General features: G+C 42.4%; 1 protein-coding gene and 1 long non-coding RNA gene across 3 annotated transcripts in view; one reads left to right on the plus strand and one right to left on the minus strand.

The window, feature by feature from the left end:
- The window catches only part of TFPI (tissue factor pathway inhibitor), a 121353-nt gene extending 109431 nt beyond the window's left edge, over positions 1 to 11922 (minus strand). The window contains exons 1-2 of one of the 2 annotated variants that reach the window (XM_029605973.1): positions 11606 to 11922; positions 8581 to 8633 (exon numbers count right to left, since the gene is read on the minus strand). In XM_029605973.1, the coding sequence (XP_029461833.1) occupies positions 8581 to 8613 (33 nt within the window). In that variant the 5' untranslated portion in view covers positions 8614 to 8633; positions 11606 to 11922. The remainder of the gene's footprint in view (positions 1 to 8580; positions 8634 to 11605) is intronic. The other variant, XM_029605974.1, reaches the window with a different exon arrangement.
- Positions 11923 to 20002: 8080 nt separating this feature from the next.
- Positions 20003 to 22695, plus strand: LOC115093229. Its single transcript, XR_003857239.1, has 4 exons — positions 20003 to 20238; positions 20592 to 20614; positions 20874 to 20972; positions 22368 to 22695. It is a non-coding gene; the product is annotated as an uncharacterized LOC115093229 (long non-coding RNA).
- The last annotated feature ends 662 nt before the right edge of the window (positions 22696 to 23357 follow it).

Genomic DNA, 23357 nt, shown 5'->3' on the forward strand with positions numbered 1-23357 from the left:
GGCGTGTCGAGGGCGTGCCCGATCCGCGTGGCGTTTAGGGGGCGTGCCGGGAGCGTTTTGGGGGCGTGGCCGCGCCCTCCAGACCCGCCCCCAGGTCGCGACCCGGCGCACAGGAGGCCCGCTGACGCGCGGGGATTTACGCCTCCCAGAGGGAGGCGTAAATCCCCCGACAAAGGTAAGGGGGGGGGCTTAGACAGGGCCGGGTGGGTGGGTTAGGTAGGGGAAGGGAGGGGAAGGTGAGGGGAGGGCAAAAGGAAGTTCCCTCCGAGGCCGCTCCGATTTCGGAGCGGCCTCGGAGGGAACGGGGGTAGGCTGCGCGGCTCGGCGCGCACCGGCTATACAGAATTGATAGCCTTGCGCGCGCCGATCCAGGATTTTAGTGGATACGCACGGCTCCGCGCGTATCTACTAAAATCCAGCGTACTTTTGCTTGCGCCTGATGCGCCAGCAAAAGTAGGCCTATTCGCATAGTTTGAAAATCTACCCCTAAATTAGGATAAAATAAAATACATCAAATCAGAAATCTAAAATAAACAACATAAAACAAAAAGGGAAATTTAAAATTTACTTTGCCTTAACGCCATTGTAACCTCAATTATCATACACTCTTTTGAATAGCCAGGTTTTAGAATATTATTTAAACTTTGCATATTCTTTTTGAAGTCGCAATTCTGCCGGAAGCAAATTCCACAATTTTTGGCCCACTATCGAAATTGCTCTTTTCCTAACCTAAGATAAATGTGCAGTTCGAATCGATGGAACATTAAGAAGGCCTTTGTTTGCTGACCTTAGATTTCTTTCTGGTACATGTAAGTGAAGAGCAGCATTTAACCATTCTGTTTTATCATAGTTTAATGATTTAGCAACCAGACAATTTTCTATTCAATAAAACTGAAATGATTTTATGAGTGTTTAAAATTAACTTCAAATGTGAGTGTAACTGTCTGATTGGGGACATAAAAACTTCCAATAATTTGAGGGATTCTTCTATTGATTTTCTTATCGGAATTAAAAGCTGAATATTATCAGCATAAATAAAATGAATAATACAGAGTCCGGACAAAAGCTTACATAATGGTAGTAGGTATATATAAAAAAGAACTGCTGACAGCAATGAACCTTGTGGGACTCCCAAATTAATTCTTATTTTTTCAGAAAGACAGTTGTTTAACCTAACTTGAAAGTGATGATCATTAAGAAATTATTTGAACCAGGAAAGTAAGGTTCCTTTCAGCCCAATATCAATTGGATCAGAATTTCATAGGATGCGGACAACGCATCCAGATTTTTCCTGATGTTGCCAGAGCAACTCAAGCTAGGCGTAAGCAATTCTTGATTTTTAAGTCTAGAGTGCTAGCCCTTGGGGCAACATTCTACTTAAAATTCTCTTGTAAATGCTCTGTGGTTTATCAGAAGAATAAATTTATATTCCAGGATCCTCCTCACTTAAAGTCCTTTTTGTTAGATAAAGAATCAGTGTTGAGAAATGGATCTGCAATAAATTAATACTCTCCTTTTCTGTAAGATTGAATACAGATTTATTATGAATTCATTATTTCCTTTGGTACACCTCCCGTAATGTGGACCAGATATTACTGTTTTTGTTAGATTACGATAAAATGTATTGCCTGATATGATAGTTTTGTTGTAAAACAGAATATTTGCCTTTGGTTTTTTTTCACAATGTAAAGTTGTTTAAAAAAACTTAATAAAATATAAATAAAAAAAAAAAAAAAAGAATTTCATAGGGGCGGATTTTAAAAGGGTTACGCGTGTAACCCTTAAACCCCCCCCCCCCCCCCCCCCCCCCGCGCGCGCCGAGCCTATTTTGCATAGGCTCGGCGGTGCGTGCAATCCCCAGGACGCGCGTATGTCCCAGGGCGTGCAAAAAAATGGCAGGGTATTGGCGGGGCCGATGTCCTGGGGCGTGGCCGAGTGCCCCAACACAGTTGCCTGTGGCCAGGCATATTTCTGCGCGCCAGGTGGCGCGCAGAAATATGCCCCCACGCGTAATTTTAAAAATCTGCCCCATAGTCTACAGTGTCAAATGCTGCTGATAGATCTAGGAGGATTAAAGATAAGATTGACCAGAATCAAAACCTCTGAATGCTGTATCTGATAGGGCTAGTAAAAGATTCAGTACTAAAGAACTTACGAAAACCAAACTGAGAAGGAAAGAGAATATTATGAGTCCTGTCCTCCTTATTACAATGCTCTCTCTCTCCTTCCCCCCCCCCCCCCCCCAAGAGGCAGCCGGTATATACATAAACCAAATAGCGTGCCACGCATAAATCAATGTATGCTACGTAATACCATATCACACTTTGTGGAAGATAGGAAATTAGACTAACCATACCTGTTTTTCATAGAAGGCACTATTTCTGCTATATTTATGGATTGTGATTAATCTAGGGATTAGAGAAGGGGTAGTTCTATAATGAGGCAGCTGCCTCAGGTGGCAACATTTTGGAGCAGTAAAACGTGCTCCTAAATGCCCAGAGGCCGCCTCACCTTGCTTCCAAGAGGGCACTAAAATCATCAGAAAATGAGAAGCTGTGGGTTACAGGCCACTGTATGAGCCCAGGCCGGCGGCAGACAAAAATCAAAGGGGTAGATTTTAAAAGGATACCTGGTGCACACACATGTATGCCCAATTTTATAACTTGCGTGCACAAGCTATAAAATCAGGGGTCGGCATGTGCAAGGGAGTGCACAATTGCACTCCCTTGCGCAGGCCGCGTCCAAGAAGCGTTAGACCCGCGCAACCCATTTTACTGTATAGGCACTTTATACAGCGCCTATACAGTATCCTGGGTGCGCTGGTACCTGTCATTTCAAATGACATTTGAAATGACAGGCACCAGGAAGTGGATCCCAACTTTAACCAAACTTTAACCAACTTTAACCAAAGAAAACATATCTAAAACCTAAAAACCTAAAACCCCCTCCTCCCGAAGAGACTCAACATGTTAAATATGTGAATAAGTGTAACCAACTTACTTTTTGTTTCTTTTTCAGCCCTTTCAGCCTTCTCTGCCGTCCTCTGGAGGGGGCAGCCGGCGGCGAAAGCGGCTTCCAGCGGCCCCCGCCGGCGAAGACGGACGAACGCACGCCCGTAGTGCAAGGGCGCTCAAGCCAATGAAAGCACATGGACGGGCGTGCATGACATATGCCGTGATGTCACGCACGCGCGTTCATGTGCTTTCATTGGCTTGAGCGCCCGTCAATTTACGGGCGTGTGTTCGTCCGTCTTCCCCGGCGGGGGCCGCTGGAAGCCGCCGGCTGCCCCCTCCGGAGGTCGGCAGAGAAGGCTGAAAAAGAAACAAAAAGTAAAATAAATATGTGAATAAAAACTTATTCACATATTTAACATGTCAAGTCGCTTCGGGAGGAGGGGATTTTAGGTTTTCAATATTTAACATGTCAAGTCGCTTCGGGAGGAGGGGATTTTAGGTTTTACATATATTTTACATGTCCAGTCGCTTCGGGAGGAGGGGATTTTAGGTTTTCTTTGGGGGAAAGTTTGCCGTCTACCCTTACCCCTGCCTCTAACGCAGGGGTAGGGGCAGGCGGTAAATTAACAGGTTAAACACGTGGCTAAACTGCAGGTTAAAAAGGTGATAGTCGGGGTGCGCATTACTGAATGGGGGGGGGGGGGAATAGCTAATTCGATCATTTACATCTAATATACATGCCGCGGGCGGAAGGGGTTACTCGTTGATTTAAAGATACGGTAAGAATGGGTTAAAGGGGATAGTGGATCGCGGGTTGGACTAACGCGTCCAAATTGTGAGTAGAAGGCGGGTTAGAAGCAGGGTAACCGTGGCCGCACTTTACTGTATTGACCTGTTAAATTGTAAACCCTCTGGGGATAGGGAAATAACTACAGTACCTGAATGTAAACCGATGTGATATCTCAGATTGAATGTCGGTATATATATATTAAGTCCTGGAGAAAGCAGGAAGAATGGATCACCTCTAGTCCTCACTTCCCCAGGAGTAGGTAGGCAGAGCAAAGTCTAGTGAACCATATAAGTAGCAGACTAGCACACAATGAGTATGTGCTGGAGTGGGGAAGGCCCTGAGAAATGGAGCAAACTACTGTCAGAAAAGGAGCGGATGAGCAACGTTAGAGAGTCTTCTGTCTGAAATGGCTAGGCTGAGTTTTGAGGGGCAGCTGGCCATGGAAACGGTGAGTCTTCTGGAGAGTGAGTGTGCCATGAAGGAATGAGACTGGGAAAGGGAGAGGGAGAGGGCTGCTGCAGGTTGAAGAAGGGCTGGCAATAAGCATCAACTTTTACATAATGATGCAGAAATGCTGGGGCAGGAGGAAGCAGTCACTGAGCTCAAGAGAAACAGCACCACAACCCCACAGCAAATGCCTGTGTCTGAGTCACTGGCAGGCAGTGTGGGCTTTTCTCATTACTGGTTCAAGAACTGATTGGTTGGCAAAAGACTTCAACATCAGACCAGGAACTCAGGATATATAAGAGATGTAAGCAAGCCTGGGGGGCCCAGTCGATTACATGGTTGGAAGGGGATCTGCCGCTCAGTTTGCTCATCCCTGTTCTAGAATGTGCTCTACTTAGTATCGGGCCGATTCAGTAAAGTCCGCAGGAGAGCGTGCGATCGCCCGCGCTCCTGTGGGCACGATTCTGTATTTAAATGAGGCCAGGCGGTAAAAACAGGCAAAAGGAGGCGCTAGGGACACTAGCGCGTCCCTAGCGCCTCCTTTTGGACCGGAGCGGCGGCTGTCAGCGGGTTTGACAGCCGACGCTCAATTTTGCTGGCGTCGGTTCTCGAGCCCGCTGACAGCCACGGGCTCGGAAACCGGACGACGGCAAAATTGAGCATCTGGTTTTCGACCCGACAGCTGCCGGCTGACTTCAAATTTTTTTTTTTTTTTTTTACTTTGAGAAGTTTCGGGACCTCCGACTTAATATCGCCATGATATTAAGTCGGAGAGTGCACAGAAAAGCAGTTTTAAGTCTTCTGATGACACTTAGGGGGTCATTTTCTAAAGGGATCGCATGCGATACCTAGATAGAGGCGGAGTCCGCATCGGAAGGGGAGGAGTCGGTGTGACGGCAGGGCGGACTTCACGACGACTTCGCTGACAGTGAAAGGTAAGAATCCTTATCGCCGCTAGTAGCACACCCAATAGCACCACCTTTCACAGTGGTGCTATTGGGTGCGAAAACTGGCAGCGAGAATAGTGAATCCAGGCCTTAGGGAGAAATTGCTTCAGGATGCCTTGGGACTTTCTCTGGTCCTCAAATCCTTCCACTTAGAGGAGTTTGAAACAAATTATTAGAAGGGAACAGGAGAGCTAGAAGACAATTTTAAAAATATTAATAAAGTCGTTTTTCCCCATCCCCTCCACACATTACCCTTTTTTGGTGCTTTGAGTATCCCCCTTTACCATTCCACTTAAAACTAAATGGGGATCCTTGTTATAACAAAAGCCAAAGCAATTAGAAAAATAAGATTGTCATTAACAGTTGTATTAATATATCTGGATTTAAACTGATTTATCTCAGTCTTTTGGAATCCTATGGCAACTACGGTGGACAGGAAATGCATAGTTCATCTCTCCATTAGAAGTATGTAAAGTACTCTATTTTTATACATTACTTTTGAAAGCTGGGGATGTGCGTTCAGATGATCAGAATGTGATTTTTTTTTTAAATTGATCCAAATGAGATGATTTTTGTTTGGGGACATCAGAACCAAATGGGTGCGGTCCTTCAAAAATTCTAAATCCTTTTTATCACATTCGCTTTGATCCCATTAAAGTCTAAGGGGGAAGAAATGCCATATAGAACAGAGCCAGTTGTGGATGGGACAAGGAAGAAGTAGGACCAATCATATTGCAGCATTTTTGCACTCAGCTTATCCCAGCTGGAAGCTGCATGGATTGACTTCATTATTTTTAGGTGAAAGTTTAACGAAAAGCATTTTGAATAGCTATTGGCCATTTTGTTCAATCATTCCTCCGTTGGACTCAAAGGGAAGATAGAAATTCTCATGCTCCTTGATTGAAAGCTTAAAGTGAATTTTAAAAGTCCAGCATGCACCAAAATTGGGAGATGTGCGCGCATGTAGGGCTTACATGCACCCGCCATATCTAAAAACGCTGCCTACATACGCATGCATCTCCCGCTGCACATCTCACTCAGAAAAAGAGCCATGGTCTTCTCCTTTTCAACCTCTTTCCTCTGGTTTATACTTTGACTGGCAGAAGGGGCCTCAGGCTAATATTGCCACCCACCCTTCGCACAATGCTAGCAGGTGCTGATTCTACAGGCAATTATGCATAGCCACATTTTGTCAGATGCACTACTTTCTTCCCTCGACTGATATCTTTACTATAGTGATTACACTAGGCAAAAGTCACCCTCACTTTCAAATGCCTCCAGATCAGGGAAGTCTCCTGTAACCTCTTCTCTACATCCTTGGGGCTCATACTGGTATTGGAGTAGAGGTTATGGATGGACCCTGAGGAAAAATACTAGGGGTATCACTTATGCTCCTTTACCTATACTCTCTGTTCTTCTTCACAACCATCAGTATCATCTATCTCTCCAATCATCACTCTGGAAACTAAGATGCTTCTGCAGAGGTGGCTAACTCTGGTCCTCAGAAGCCATGAACAGGTTTGGTTTGCAGGATTACACAATGAATATACACAAGATAGATTTGCATGCACTGCCTCCATTGTTTGTGGCACTTGGGGACCAGAACTGGCTACCCGTGTGCTACTGATTAATCCTTCCAATTTTATTTTTGCTACTAGCTCTTCAAGTTCTGATTCAAAGAATCCTAGACAAGATTATTCCTCAGAATCAGTTGTTGAAAATAGTGCATCCATTGCCTCAAGCAGTAATCAGTGTACAGGAGTGTGCAGCTCATTTTGGCTGCTAAATTTCTGCTGCCCCACTCCACATTGCTACCTTGCTATTGTCTGTCTTGGGTAGCTCTCCCACCTTTTCCCTATGCTCCAAAACATGAGGTAGCAGTGGTACATACTCTACAAATTTCAACTGTTTCTGCTTTGAGTTGCCAGTGCTTTTCACTCCTGCCATTCTACAGATAAAAAAGGTCTCTTTTCAATTTAGGGGCAGAACTAGTACATTTTTTAAATCAATGCTAGACTGTGTTGGATCTGCAGCAATACTTATGTTCAGTCAAGGCTGCTAAAAATTCCTCTTCTCCCTTTTCCTGAAACAGTGGGATTTCTTGAAGTGCACTGCCTCTTGTGGGTTTGGATATTACAAATAAATTTATTGATACTGTAACTATACCCCCATGCACAATTCCACTCACTGTATGGAGAACTGTGTTTTTCACACACACACGCATATACAATATATGTGTGCTGTGCTGTATGCACTCAGTGATGACTAATTCCATACAGAAAAAACTGTTAGTTAAATAGAACCAAAAATATTGGCAGCATGGTAAGATTCTTCTTTTGTTCAGTCTCTCAGTGTGCTCACCTCACTGGTGTCTAGACAGAGAAATAAATCACTGCCATTGCTACAAACTCCACACAGTCTCTTACCCTGCCCTTCTCTCAGTGAAGAGGAAAATCAAAATCAGCAGCAGTACAATAGCAGTGCACTGCCCCTGTCTTTTGGAACAGTGGGGTAGATTTTAAAAATTTGTGCGATCACGTACTTTTGTTCGCACACCAGGCGTGAACAAAAGTACGCTGGATTTTATAAGATACGCGCGTAGCCGCAAGTATCTTATAAAATCCGGAGTCAGCGCGCGCAAGGGGGTGCACATTTGTGCAACCTGCGTGCGCCGAGCCCAGCGCACGCTCCCCCCACCTTCCCCTAACTAACCCACCCCGGCCCTATCTAACCCCCCCCCTTACCTTTGTTGGCAGATTTACGCCTGCTAAAAGCAGATGTAAATCTGCGCGCGCCAGCAGGCTGCTGGCGCGCCATCACCCTACCAGGGGGCTGGTCCGGAGGCCTCGACCACTCCCCCGGGCCGGCGCCACACCCCCGGGCCCACCCCCGAAATGCCACGTCACACTCCCGAAACGCTGCGTCATTTCGGGAATGCCCCCCGACACGCCCCCTCCCCGCCCCTTTTACGAAGCCCCGGGACTTACGCGCATCCTGGGGCTCTGTGCGCGCCGGCGGCCTATGCAAAATAGGCACGCCGGCGCGCGAGGGCCCTGTGCATGTAAATCTGGCCGGATTTACGCGCGCAGGGCATTTAAAATCCACCCCAGTGAGTGAGACCACAGCAGCTCAGAGAAGATCAGAAGCAGCCCTTCACCCGTACCAAATCCAAAAGTTTCTAAGCTATTTTTTTTTAAATTGAGAGTCTCTAAAGTACACATATTTATCTGCCAACAGCTAGAGAGGAAATAATTCTTGCACAAACTCAGACTTTACAGTGGGAGTGGATCAGTATCCCTTGATCCAGCCAGCAGATATATATGCTCTTAAAAAAAGGCTGCTCTGAGATTTGTTCTCTGGCTGGTCTCCTTGACAACTTGTCCTTCCTGGGCTCTGACAAAGCTGAGAGGTCACACAGTGACACGTTGGTTGCTATAGTTACCTCCACCTGTTTATTTCCACAGGGCACAATCATAGACTTGGATGTACCATAGCCTTAAATGGGAAACAAACAAATGAGATAAAAGTTTTATTAAATTTGGGGTTCACAAATGAAACAAATATGGACTTATTCATTGTTTTACCCATTCATTTCAACATAATGCACATCCCTATTGTCTACACCCATCTGGACTACTTCAACCTTAACCATAACCTCTCTGAGATATTCTAACTTCCCTGTTTTGTAAGTATCCTTGGAAGATACCTCCTTCTGAACCATGTGCTACTGAGTGTCTGTCAGCTTTTCCCCATGATCATATTTAAAAATGGCTCTATGCCCTTTTTAAATGTTAGAGCTAGTAGTCTTGCTCTCCCCTGGTTTGGAGCCCATTCCATTGGAAAAGGCTCACCCTTCCACAGAATGTTCCTAAGTTTCTAACAAATATAAAAGGCCTCTTCCCTGCGCCATTGTCTCATCCGTGCATTGAGACTCCAGAGCTCAGCCTGCATCCGAGGTCCTACATGCGCAATGGACAGTATTTCAACTATTTTTATCCTGCTCAAACAGAGATGCCTTCAAAAGCTTAGGCAGCATGTACACCATATGCATGACAGTAGAATTTTCCTATATGGAGTGCTTGGGCCTTTTGTTGGAGACATCAGTTGTTCCTATCTTCCGTTCAAGGATTTTGCAAGTGAGACTTTAGGGCTTTTGACCTAGTAATTAACACATGAAAACAACTTCTCAAGGTTGTAGTATCTGGATCCATGAACTCAACAAAGGCCTTCAAAAATACAAAAAAAGGCTGACATGGATCCAAAAATTTGATCACTCACAAGAAAAAAAAACCAGAGTTTGGACACTGTTGTGATCATATTCTGCTGCAGTCACTGCAACAGAGCATTTAGGTCTTTATAGCTACAGTAGGGACTGCTTACCTGAAGACTGAAGACCATAAAGAATGTATGTCTATGGTCTAGAGACCAAAGGAGACTAAGAAGAAGAAAATATCTAGGACTAATTCAGATTTTGAATCATGTATTACTTGGACAAATCTTTTTAATTTAAAAAATATATTCATTATAAATTATATAAATAGTCTTAAATCTTTGTTCTTTTTCTATTTCTATTATTTTTAGGAAAATTGTTGTCCCCTTTGCTCTAATATATTTCTCTGTAAAGTATGTATTTTTTTGAATTGTTCTTTTTCTATCAGTGTGGTTCTCTTTATGGTTGTCTCGTTCACATCACCATATAAAATATATTTTCTAGTATTCCACTAGTTTCTGTACTCTCTCTGTAACCTGTGTATCTTTTGGTTTATTTATTTGTTGTATATACTACAAGACTGGGACACTAGCTATAAAAAACATAGGAAAGAGACATGGAAACTACAGGGGAAAAATAAAATTAAATGAAAATAGGAGGGGTTCTATTGGGATGATATAATATGCTAACTTGGGGAAGAGAAGTGTTATCTACTTTCTTGATTTAAACTGTAGAAAGTAGAAGATCAAAACAGTACTTGACTTGTGTAAAACATTGTTGTACTAAAAATCTTGCTCTCAAAAATTGACATAGCTGTCGGAGAGCCTGGAGACAAAGGAATAGAAAAACTGAACATTTTTTTCTCATGGACAAACAGAAGAAAATCATATGTGGTTTGAAAATTGCTACAATATAAGCTATGAAAATTGTCATTTTACCCTCTTAAAGTGCATTTAATGAGTGTAAATGGGCTTTTGAAAATTGCTATGATAGTATCTTACATATAAATGTTCCCTTTGAAAATTGCCTCCTATGTGCATAATATTCAGTCACTGAAAGCAGTTACAGTAACTTCCAGGCTGTAAGGTTTGGCATAATCTTGAGATTTTTTTTCTCTTATCCCTTCCTTTCTTTCTTGCTTATCTTACTGTTTTTCAACTGTTTCGTCCTTTCTTGGCTTGCACTAATGCTGTTCACAGATTCTCTTTTTTTCCCCCCCATTTGCTATAACCAGACATTAAAAGGTAATATCAGTCATTTGGATAATAGATTCAAAGTTTCATATTTAAATTTCTTAAACATGTAAACATTTTGGGTATTGCACATTTCTGCTTGCTTGTGCTCTGTTTTGTTTAGAGCCCAATTATATTTGGGAAGAATAGATAGTATTTTATATTCTCCATGATTACAAATGCTGGGGGGTTTTCTCCCATTTTGTGTCTATGGGGAAAATGCTTAATAAATAGGGCCTTTAAACAGGGAAATTAACTTCTGTCTATTTTAAAACTGGTGAAAGCAGTAGAATGTTTGTCACCATTTTGTTTTTACAAAGCAGAAGCCTAAATAAACCAGAAAAGTGCTTAAACTCCTGCTCTATCTATCTTGCCCCTGGAGAACAAAAAATGTGCAAAGCCTGGAGAATAAAATAAAAACTTTTAATACATATATTAGTCAAAGGGAAAGTTTGGATGTGACAAAACTGTGTGGGTGTGTGTAGGAGGCAGACAGGGGCTTTTGAACCTGAAAAGCAAGGGCAAGTCTTACTAAAGATTCATGTCAGCCAAGGTTTTCTTTAAATACTGTGCTAGTTAAACTTCTTCAGGGTAACAGAAAAATGTAGTGCTAGATCTCAAAGACACAATTGTATGCTACTGAACAATGTCAAGCAAAGGGAGGGCATTGCACTCCTCACTTATTATGCATCTTTCCCCAAAATGTCAATTGAACTGAATTAGTTTTAAGTTTCTGGCATTTGTTCAGATTATACTGCAGATCAACAATTGGTAGTCTGAGATAATTCCCAGATGGATGATTTGAAATGCTGGCAAACATCAGAGCCAGTTTACATCTTGTTTGACATGTTCTAATCTATACACAGCATAACGTATTTTTAAAACGTTATTTAATTTGAAACATATTGCCAGTCCACTAAAAGAATTATATTTTTTTTCTTATTGGTCCTGAAGAACCTGCACACATTTCTTAATAGATTTTTCCTGCTGCTAGCTTGTAGATTTAGAAATTTCAATATACTTACCAGTTCAAACCTCTATGGTAAAAAAAAACAAAACTCAATTTTTCAAGATCCAGTGGTGAATTGTTTCCTCGTTTCAAAAGCTGATTAAGAGAATTAACTTTCCCAGAATCACTGAGTGGGAAAAGAACCATGAAAGAAAACTAGAGAACAGTCCTTCTCCAATAGCTTGGTATAATCCAGTTCTATGAAGTTTGAAAGTACCGTGGGAGCTGCAGAGTGAAGACAATTTATTCACAGCGCGAGGAATTGATTAGCTACAGAAAGAAACATTAGAACTTCCTGTTTACTTTTCATCATAGGTCCCGCCTGCTTTCTGGGGTGTTTGCAGACTGTTGCTCATGCAGTGCCGAAGCAATGAGAAACGGATCAGAGTTCATCTGCTTATTCATACACCAGTGGTAAATTGTAAAAGGCTGAGCTGCAGGTAACCAAATCTTCTAGAATGGCATATTAACCATATTCCCTCAGTGCAAAAGGAATGAAATACCTTACCAACTTGTTTACTAATTAAATCTAGTAGAATTTAGAAGTGGGATGAGATGTTTAGTGATTAGCTGACACCAATCGAAAAAGCAATTTTAATCTGTAGGAAATTACTAATTTCAAAAGGATTTAGTGCTTAAAACTGTTTTAGGGATGTAAATGGACATTAAGCACTTAAGTGGGCTTTTGGAAATTGCTACTTTTCATTGGGCTGAATTATCAAAAGTTTTACACACATATATTCACTTTATGTGCATAAATGGGCTTTTGAAAATTGCTATGATATTTACTACTTTTTCCACACAACTCCTTTGAAAATTACCTTCATTATTATTTTTCTCTTTAGGCAATAGGGGCAACTGAGGAGTGGAGGCTAAACAGAACCAGTGCAAACATTATTCAATGTAGAACCTAGAGTAAAAAAACCACACTTTTATGCAAGGGGTTGAGAATGTAAACAAATTAAAATTAAACCTATGATTATGTACATATTTGTATATAAAACCTTACAAAGTATACTAAAATCATTATAAAAAAAAACCCTGGCTTGGCTATATTTTTCTTTTTTTTAATATAATTACACTGTTTTAAGTTGCAGGGTTTATATGTTTGATTTGTGTTTACATTTTCAACCCCTTGAATAAACATGAGTTTTTGTTTTTTTCACTTTGGGTTTTGAATTGAATAACCTTTTTGTTTTCACTGGCTCTGTTCAGCCCACTCCTCAGTTGTCCCTATTGCTGATCAGCTGGCTAGCCAATTTTCCTTTGTTTCTCCCCATGCAATGACAATGAAACTTGAAACTTGTAAAAATGCTCCAGCAAAAGGCTAACCTCAAAGCAAAATATAGATTTGGGCTTTGGTTTGTTGTGCTATGCTGTAGCTTTAGGAACTGGTGTCTTGCTCCTGCACACAGATTGCGCTGAAACTTGGGTGTTCCAACAGAATGTAAGCCTAGTGTAGTCATAACAAGGGAGAGATAAGAGAAGGGTTAACTGCCCCAGAAGCCTCTCCGAAGAAGCCCCACAAGGAGGAAACATGCATTTGTTCATTTATTAAACCCAAACTGTAATATCCTGTAAATCACCTAACTCAGCTCAAGCAGTTGGGATGGTGATATGTATATCAGTTTTCTCAGACTTTCACAGTCGTGGCCCTATATGTGGCCAATGTAATAAAGATTGTTGAGCAGAGCTCACATATTTACTCACATTTGTGTACACATTTTTGTGCATGTAACTTAACTCATGATTTAATAAGGATTGTAGAGCATAAAAACTGTGGACACAAACGTGATAAAAATGAGTTCACAAATTAGCACACCTCCATTAAAATCTCGTGTCAGAGAAGGCAGCAGCTATTACCCCGTCACAGAGAGGTGGATTAAAGCCCTGAAGGCTTAACTCATGTTTTTTATGAAGCTGGAACTTTAACTCCTACATCAGAAGTGAAGTTAAATCTAATTTCTGCTGAATACTGTTGCTGTGTCAGCATAGTAGATTGTGCCAGCTTCACTGTGCCAGCAAGATTTACATATGATTTTCCATGATATAGGGATGTGCATTCATTTAATTTGTATTTGGTTTTTAGTGCACACTAATTTTTTTTAGTGTGCTGTAACTTGAAACAGTAGCAAATTAATTATAACCCGTGAATACAGCTGAAAATCAGAATCAAATCACAATATGAGAATTCAGCTGTGGAAGGAACTCTTAGAAAGATGTGCAAAGCAACCGTCATAAATAGCCTCAGTTTACTTGTGGCTTATTTGGTGAAGCCTAAATGCTCTGGGCTGGTATAATCATAGGTTGCGAGTGCACTTTGCTTTGCACCATACGGTGCTGAAAAAGTATAGTGCAGACACTGTACAAATTTAGTTTTTAGTGTGTGCACGTATCTTAATCCGCGTAGAAAGAGATGGCAAAACAGTCCTGAAGTGTTTCCTCCGACACCATAGTGTTTCGGAGTCTTTTACTCCTTCTTCAGGGATCTTCAGGTAGAAGCAAGCCGTCTACATAAATTCAATATTATCCGGTCAGTCCTTAATTTAGAAAACAGCGTATACTTGTGCGGTGCACTGTAACAATGCAACCTGCCAGCTTGCCGTTTAACAACTGACCAGTCTGACTGAGTAGACGGCTTGCTTCTACCTGAAGGTCCCTGAAGAAGGAGTAAAAGACTCCGAAACACTATGGCGTCGGAGGAAACACTTCAGGACTGTTTTGCCATCTCTTTCTATGCGGATTAAGATAAGTGCACACACTAGAAACTAAATTTGTACAGTGTCTGCGCTATACCTTTTCAGCACCGTATGGTGGAAAGCAAAGTGCACTCGCAACCTATGATTATACCAGCCCAGAGCATTTAGGCTTCACCAAATAAGCCACAAGTAAACTGAGGCTATTTATGACGGTTGCTTTGCACATCTTTCTAAGAGTTCCTTCCACAGCTGAATTCTCATATTGTAACTTGAAACAGTGCACACTAAATGAATTTAGTGTGCATTATTTTGATTTAGTGAGCACTAAAAGTGATCAAAAATAAAATAAATGGAAAAAAATGAATAGAAAAAAAAACCAAATGCAAAAACAAACTTTTAAAGCTGTTTTCATGTTGTTCATATATCTCTTTCAGGTCAATGAATGAATTAGAATTAGAGTAGAAAAAAAACAGGTAAAAGAGAGACAGGGACAAGAAGAAGCAATAAGATAATATCCATAATGTAACCGAAAGCAGTAAATATGTGAATATGTAGTCCCTCAGGATCCCTTCTGTCTACTAAGATGGAATATGAAGCTGCACCGGGTAAACTAGAAAGAGTTCTTAGGGATTCCCATGAAATATTTGGGATCCACTGCTGGATCTTGAAGTGTGTCGCAGGGCAGAAGACCGGAGCCGCTGGCCGTCGCCGGAGACCAGGCCAGGGGGACCAAAGATCAGAGCTGCTGGCCGCCACTGGAGACCAGGCTGCTGGAGCTGAAGGCTGAAGTTATTCAGCTGGAGGCCAGTGTGGGTGTGTCTGTGTGCGTGTGTGAATGTATTTGAGATCAGGAGGGTGCTTCTGTGTATGTGGTGTGTATGTGAGACGAGGAGTATGCTTCCATGTGTGTGTAGTGTATATGTGAGATGGGGACGGGGCTTGTGTGTGTGTGTGGTGTGAATGTGAGATGGGTAGGGTGCTTGTGTGTGAGTGTGTGGTTTCTGTGAGATGGGGAGGGTACTTGTTTGTGAGTATGTGGTGTATGTGAGATGGGGAAGGTGCTTGTGTGTGGTGTGTATGTGAGATGGGGAAGCTGCTTGTGTGTGTGTGGTGTGCATGTGAGTGGGGGAGGATGCTTGTGTGTGTAGTGTGTATGTGAGGGGGAGTATGCTTGTGTGTGTGGTGTATATGTGAGAGAGGGAGAGTACGTCTGTGTGTGTATGTGAGTGAGGGATAGTCTTCTGTGTGTGTGTGTGTGTAGTGTATATGTGAGAGAGGAAGGGTGCTTCTGTCTGTGTGTGTGAGAGAGAAATGAAGCATGTTTATGGCTGGCTGAGGCTGTTTGAGAGAAAGAGGGCATGTGTAAGATTGAGAGCCTGTGTGTAAGTGAGAGAAAGCATGTGTGTGGTTGAGAGCTTGAGTGTAAGTGAAATTGAGAGAGCATATGTGTGATTGACAGCTTGTGTGTAAGTAAGAGAGGGAGAGAGCATTGTGTGATTGAGAGAGACTGGTCAGAGAGGTGGCGTGTATGTGTGAGAGACTGATCAGGAAGGTGACTGGTGTGTGTGTGTCTGTGTGTGTGTGTATGTTTGTGTGAGTGAAAGAGAGAGAGACAGAGACTGGTTGTGGTCCCTAAGCAAGAGGACCATGAGGACAGCTTCAGCAGCTACTGCTGCTTCTGCTGTGGCCTGCAAGGTAAAGGAGTAGGAGAACTGCTGGAGAGGGTAAGTAAAGGTGGCTTTTTAAGTTCATTTTTCTTGATTGACTGCCATTTTAATTATTGGATATCATTTGATGTGTCTGCTGTTTTGAAATATTTTATTGGTGTTTGGAAAATTTTAAATAATTTTTAAGAGTTTTTAATTATTAGATGTTATTCTAGTCAGTTGTTTCAAAACATTTATTCATATAGTTTTACAATTATTTCTGTGTGGGGATCTATAGCAACTTGGCTTTTTCTGTTTCCTAATTGGAGGTGTATTGAGGTTTAGGATCTGGTTTAATATTTGTAGTGTTGCCTTTTCATAGGTAGGGTTGTTCCATTTGAATGCATGCCATAATGGAGGTGTAACTTTGTGTTTGTGTGCATTATTGCAAATCCTGGTACTATATTAGTTTTTCTGTTTTCATTTCTCCAGTTTTGCACTGCATGCAGAGTGGTATTTTTGGGTTTCCATTCCAGTTTGCCTCCATATTTGTAATGTGTGGTCTTTTTGTACTTGGTGAAAGTTGATTTTGTGTGTATGACGGAGGTGAGGTATTTAACTAGCATGAAAAAATTGCTTTTCTGTACTGCCTCCTACTTAATATCGTTGCGATATTGAGTAGAAGGAAAAACAAAATTAAATAAAGTTAAAAAAAAGTAAAAAAAAAAAAAACAGCAGTCAGGTGCAGGAAACGGACGCTCAACTGACAAGTGTCTGTATCCTGAACCCTCTGGCTGTGCGGCATTTAGGAAAATTGATGCTGATAAACTCGGCATTGGTTTTCCTAACCAGCAGACCGCTGATGCCAATCGAGTTCTCGTTAGCAAGGAGGCACTAGTGGTGTGCAAGCGACTCTAGTGCCTCCTTGCTAACATGACCCCTAATTTAAATATTGCATGGCACCCCCAAGGGTGGAACCTGGGGGCATGTTAAGAAAGCGAGCGCTCACTGTTCAGCGCCCGCTTTCTGCGCATATTTATTGCATAGGGTTGGGTTAATATTGGGAGTTAGGGATGTGCAGCATTTTTTTTTTGTTTGTTTCTTTTTTGGGTTATTTTGTTTTTAGGGCCATTTCGTAGTTAAAATGAGTCGGGATGGTCTTATTTCGTTGTTTTTCAATTTTGGAGTTAGCGGGCACTTACTTGAATTAGTGCCCAGTAACTTGAGCATGCTCATTAGTGTTCTTTAGTGCGCACTAACTTGAATTAGTGTGTGGTAACTTGAGTTGCTCATTAGTGTTCTTTAGTGCGCGGTAACTTGAGTATGCTCATTAGTGTTCCCGACACCATTTGAGGCTTCTTTGAATCCTTAGCAGCAGGGAGCACACATGCACTTCATATCAGTTCTGTTCTTCGCTTCAAGAAACACCTGGCTGCAAGTTTAAGCTTTTGCTTTAATTTTACTATGGTACTTTCTTTAATATAAACAAAGTTTAAAAAACAAACTGTAAAAATAATGGTGAGAAAGATATGACCAGTTTGCCAGTTTGTGTTTAAAACTTTGTTTTTACATTAAGGTAGCATAAAGTAAAATGAAATAAAGTAGTACTTTAATTTTAAATAATGTTTTAATGCCCACTTCCCTCCCACATTCAACTACTGGTACATTCACATTGCAACAATTAAAAAGTTAGCTCTCTTCAGGGGGCTGCCTCGCCAGTCATCCCCTTCCCAACCCTAGGGTGAACAACTGCCTGGTTTTCAACCGGACCGTCCAGTTTTCTCATCAGTTGTACAGTGGCCGGTCAAGAGTGCAACCGGACACTATAAAGCCCGGTCAAGGCAGCGACGAAAGTTGGAGTACGGTGGTAGGGCCGAGGGGGCAATCAGTTTAAGGGCTGCTCTGGGCCTGGCGCAATCGGCTGTACATTCTCTGCCCCTAAGCAGCTGCTCGCGGACGCAGCCACAGCAGGAGACGGAGAGAGGAGAAGAGGCGTTGCAGTGCACGTGCTCCGGCTTAGCGTAGGCCATCAGCGGCCGCAGCAACTCCCTGCTGCTTACCCGCCCCAACCCACGTCTGTTGCCTCGCCTGATTGGTAGGATGTGCTGACTGAGTGCTGTTCTCCTTTTCTGAAACTTGCTCATGATGGAAGCTACATCTTAAAAAACGTAACTTCCACCGTGAGCAAGCTTTAAAAAAACCAAGCAGCAAATCCTCTGGGCCCTTTTTGCCATCACCACCACTGCCGGGATCATCCTTCTCTTGCTGCTGCTGCAGTTGCCCCCAGGCATTGGGAGCTGGGACTTGCCCTTTACTTCATTTTAGCTGACACCCTGAGCTGCAAAAGTGCCTCAGCAGCAGAATCAAAGAAAGGTAGTGGAGGAGGAGGGATGATGGGGAGCCGGAGGGGGAGAGGAAGAGGAGAGCTGAGAGAAGAGAGGTGGGAGCAGCGGGAAAGGGGAGGAGGGAGGAGAACAAGGGTAGGAAGAGAATGAAGGTACTGAGTGGAGAGAATGGGGCTTGGTGCAAGTCCAGTGGGGTGGGGAGGGGCTGAAGGGAGAAGATGATTGGGTGCTAAGTGCTGAAGGATGAAAATGAGTGGGCTGGGAGCAGGGGGGAAGGGGTTGCCAGCAGAAGAGATAGGAGGGGATTTCTCTCCTTCCACCCCACACTAGCCCTTTTCTCTCCATCTTCTCTCTCCGCCTATCCACACTGCCTTTTGCTCACTCAGCCCTCACTTTCTCACCCTTTTTCTCTCCCTTTGACCCCACTATCTCCTCCCTTCCACCTCCTTTTCCCTGATCTCACCCATCTCTCTCCTTTCTGCTCCCACCCCTCCATTGTCTCTTGCTCTCTCTCCCACTTGCCCCCACCCCATCCACCTCCCTTAAGTAAAAGGGCAAAGGCTTGGTGACCCTATCGTAATACCTTAATCATTTTTTCTAGGGGGGGAAGGGTGGGTATTAATTAGGCGCTGCCAAACATTCTGAATTTTTCATGGAGAGGTAGTTCTCTCATCTCTTCCTTCAGCTGCCTCCTCTTTCTTCCTGCCTCCAGTCCCTTTCTCTCTCTCATCTGCCATTTCCCCCTGTGCCCAGCCCTCATCTTTCTCCCCATCCCCATCCTTCATCCCCTCCCTATTTCCAACCCTTTGCTTTCACCCCCTGACGAGGCACATCGGTACCCCACTTACTCCGGACCTGGCAAGCACTGTGCATCCTGGATGGTTGTTCTTCTGATAGCCCTAGGTCCCCTCTCTCCACCCAGCATTCCTCTGGTATCCTCTCTGCCCTACACCTCCCTGCATGCAAATTTATGCAAATGAGGGGTGGGGAAAGGAGGGATGACCATTCAATCCTGTTGTCCAGTCCTGGTCTATGGAAAAGTTGACAACCCTCCCCTTCCCCCATATACCAGGCAGTGAATGGTGTGTGTGCTTTTGGGGGGGGGGGGGGGGGGGGGTTGTGACAGGTGAGGCAGCCCCCTGCATGAAGGTCTGACCAATGCTGTGCTGCTGACACTAGGGATGTGCAGAGCAAAATTTTATGTTCATATTTTTTATGTCCGAAAGGGGGTCCCACTTGCGGCCAATATGGACATAAAAAAAATCCAATGAGTTGGGTATATGTACATATGTGCAAAAAAAAAAATTTAAACCCCCTCACCCTCCTTAATCCCCCCCCCAGACTTACCACAACTCCCTGGTGATCGAGCGAGGAGTGAGGACGTCATTTCTGCAATCCTTGGCGAGAAGCATGTGACGTCGGTGGCACGTCGAGTGACGCGGCGTCACGTGATTCCCGGCGAGTTCGCGCCGGACGGCTCGTTCGGCCCAAAAAGAACTTTTGGCCAGCTTGTCGAATCAATTTTTTAAGTAAAAAAAAAATATGAGCTGCGTTTTACTAATGCGGTCAATCCGAATGCACACCCCTAGCTGACACAGAGTACAGTCAGCTCTCCACACACAGGGGGATGCCTTATCAGTCTCCCCTCCTCCACTATCCATCCTCCATCCTAAACCACATACTTTTCCTCATCTGTTTTATTATTTTATCAGGGTATGGAACCGTTGTCCTCGAAGGTGACAGCAGAGGAGAGCGCTCCTCGGTCCAGGAAGCCCAGCTTCACGGAGGCTGATGTGGACCTCCTTGTATGGCCGATCCGCCTGGAGGATCACAATTTAAATACACCTCCAGGCTGCAGGCCAAACCTGCAAAAGAAGACTGCAGCCTGGATTGCCCTCCAGGTGGAGTACTGCCATAGGGCCTCTTACCCTCGAGCAATCGAAGATCTCAAAAAGAAAGGTGAGAGATAATGTTGTGCACATTTATATTTTTTTATTTGAAAATGTAATAGAGTAGTAGTACTAGAATAGACTAAGTTATATAGAGTAAAGTTAAAAGTAATATATTTTACAAGAAGAGAAGTACTAGCACTACACAATTATAATAGAAAAAGAAGCAGTTGTCTTGAGGTTTCATTTGTGAAATTGTAGTATTTGAAATTTTGAATGCCACATTCCAAAAATAAGTAAATATAAAATAGTATTTAAATGTACTTATTTTTCTGTGTGGCTTACAAAATTACCTAGTTGGTCAAGGCAAATCTTGATTATGTTTTATAATTAATTTTATTCCTTTATTCCTCTAAATCTAAGGTCATCATTTGAGACTTCACAAGGTAAGTGGCTCGAGGAGGTCCACAGAACCCTGTCCCATCCCTTGCCTGGTAGATTGTTTTTAGAATACTACTGTGACACAAATATTACTAATTCAATAAGTAGGTATGCTGCTGCTGCTGTACTAAATTTTAAATGTAATGAATTTTGCTATATATATATATATTTATTTAACATTCATTGAATGCAATTGCCTGTAGCTGTAATGTTACTACTCATGACCTCACTTCTGTGTTTCTCAACTGTAATTCTCTTTTATAGAATCTCACACCAGTAGGAGGGACGTGGGACTTCCTGGACCTAGCTGCCACCAGCAGAGGCTGGACCCAATGACATTGACAGCCTCAGCCAGTGGGGCAGGTAAATATTTTATATAGTGGTATATCTGTCTGAGGCTGCAAGACAAAATCATTTATCATTTTCTGAGATCATTCAATTATTTAGTGGCTGGATGGATATGTGAGTAAACAGACAGGATCATTCATCAAAATGCGTTATGGCGTTATCACAGTCGTTAGGGCCATAACACATGCGTTATTTATCACATCACGAGATGTGTATGCACATTTTTAAATTTTAGTCAAAGGGGAGGAGTTTGGGCAGGGTTTATGAAAATGAGGGATGTTTAACGTTACGTGTGATAGCGTAACGCACGTTATAACGCCAGAAATAACTACATCCTTTTTCCTGGCGTTAAGCTCTGTGATATGCCTGAAACAGAATTTGCAATATTTAGCACCAAGGTAGACAGTGCATCAAGCTAGGGAGAAAGAACATTGTAGAAATCTCATCTATCTCATCTTTGTGTACCTTTCCTCATTCCAAAACAGGCCAAATCTTCACTGATGTGTACTGTGCTGTTCGTACGTCTCACTTTGAATGTCAAACTTCCCCCCAAACCCTAGACCACTACCAAAACCTCACATCAAGTTGCTAGATGACCCTCCTATTGTGGTATAAATAGTTGACTTATCTGAGAGCCCTATAAAGAGGCTCTCACTTTTGCTCTCTCTCTCAAGTTTTATAGCATTTTAATGAATCTAGGGGTAAGCCCAGGATGCTGGGCTTGATGGACCCTTGGTCTGACCCAGCATGGCAATTTCTTAAGTTAGTAAACTAATAATTGTATGATTGCATGTTGTGTAATACATACAGACTAAGTTATTGGAATAGTAAATAATTAATGCTAAAATATTTGTTGCTTATTCATTTGACACTCAAGACCCTCTTCTCCCCGCACACCGAATTGAAACATAACATACAGAACTTGTTTTGTTTGACCTCAAATTCCAAACAACTACTCGAAGCGGTTATAATGTCCCTGTACTAAACAAAGGTGACATTTTGTGTTCCTGTACTAAACAAAAGCGACCTTTCAACCATCAATCATTTGTACCAAGCGATATTTAATTTAATTCAACTTTTAATCTGTGATCCATTCAAGGCACTTTATCTATTATCCGTTCAAGATATTTATAAGCGTTCAATGTATTTATCTGTTAACCGTTCAAGATATTCAGAAACATTCAATGTATTAATTTAATTTAATTTTTACCTGTTACCCGATATAAATGTTCAATGTATTTGACAAAAGGAAACTCCCCGTTTCCTGCAAAACTCAGTTGTCTGTAAACCGATGTGATATGTGAAATCGAACATTGGTATATAAAAAACAAATTAAAAAACAAATAAATAAATATATGTATTGTTCCGTGTCTCATGTTTGTTCAAATATTTTTTTACATTTCCTTACAGGTCATCGAGAACATCGGGGGGATGAACACTACCTACCCCCCTCCCCTCCCCGTACTTCCTGCAGGATCTCCTGCCTATATTTGTGGTATACAGATTTCTCTCCTGCAGGAGATCCTGCAGGAAGTATGGGAGTTGAGGGCAGATGTCAGGGTACTGGAGAGGAGGATGCAGGTCCTGGAGCAGAGGGCATCACATGAGGAGATGCCAGTGCCAACTGCTCCACTGCGGGATCCTGAGGCCCGTACATCTTCTTCTCTAACACCCTGAGTAAAGTTTGCACATTAGTGTGAAAAATGTCCAGGGGTGTTCTCATTGCCCATTTATAAATGTATATATTTTAAGCAGGAACAAGAGGTATGTGCAGAATAATAAAGAATGTAAAAAAAATGTATATATTTGTTTTATAAAAAAAAAGTTTATTGTTAAAAAAAATTGATATTTACAAATGAGTATTTATTTATCTCATTCTTTTGAATCAATGGTTTGATAATTGATTGCTAATATCACATTCAAGGAGCACACATTTACAAAGCAGTCACACTCACACACAATGAGGTTTCTATCCTAAGAATTGTGCATGCCCACCAATGCAAGCTTACAGTTACAAATAAAAATACAACCAAACAACAAATACCACACTCATGCACTATCACAAAACATTCTCTCAATGAGGTTGAATTAGCACAAGTTGCAAACTTGTGAGTAATAGCGCCAACGTCAAGGCTTCAACCATGGCTACTGTCCATTCACACATCTTTCAAATTGGCCGATGCAATATTGTGCACTCAGGCTAGCGCAATGGGTAACACTTTGATGCCAAAAATTGCTGCGTGGCCAAGGTGCCCATTTTAAAGCGGCAAATTTAATACTTGCCTGGGAGCTTTATGTGATTCTGCCAGTGTCAGTATCATTCATAGGATACTGACACTGGCAGAATCACATAAAGTAGGAGTGAGAAAGCAGAATCATGCAAAAAAAAAAAAATCAGAA

This window comes from Rhinatrema bivittatum, chromosome 6, assembly GCF_901001135.1.
Source record: "Rhinatrema bivittatum chromosome 6, aRhiBiv1.1, whole genome shotgun sequence".
Lineage (NCBI taxonomy): Eukaryota > Metazoa > Chordata > Amphibia > Gymnophiona > Rhinatrematidae > Rhinatrema > Rhinatrema bivittatum.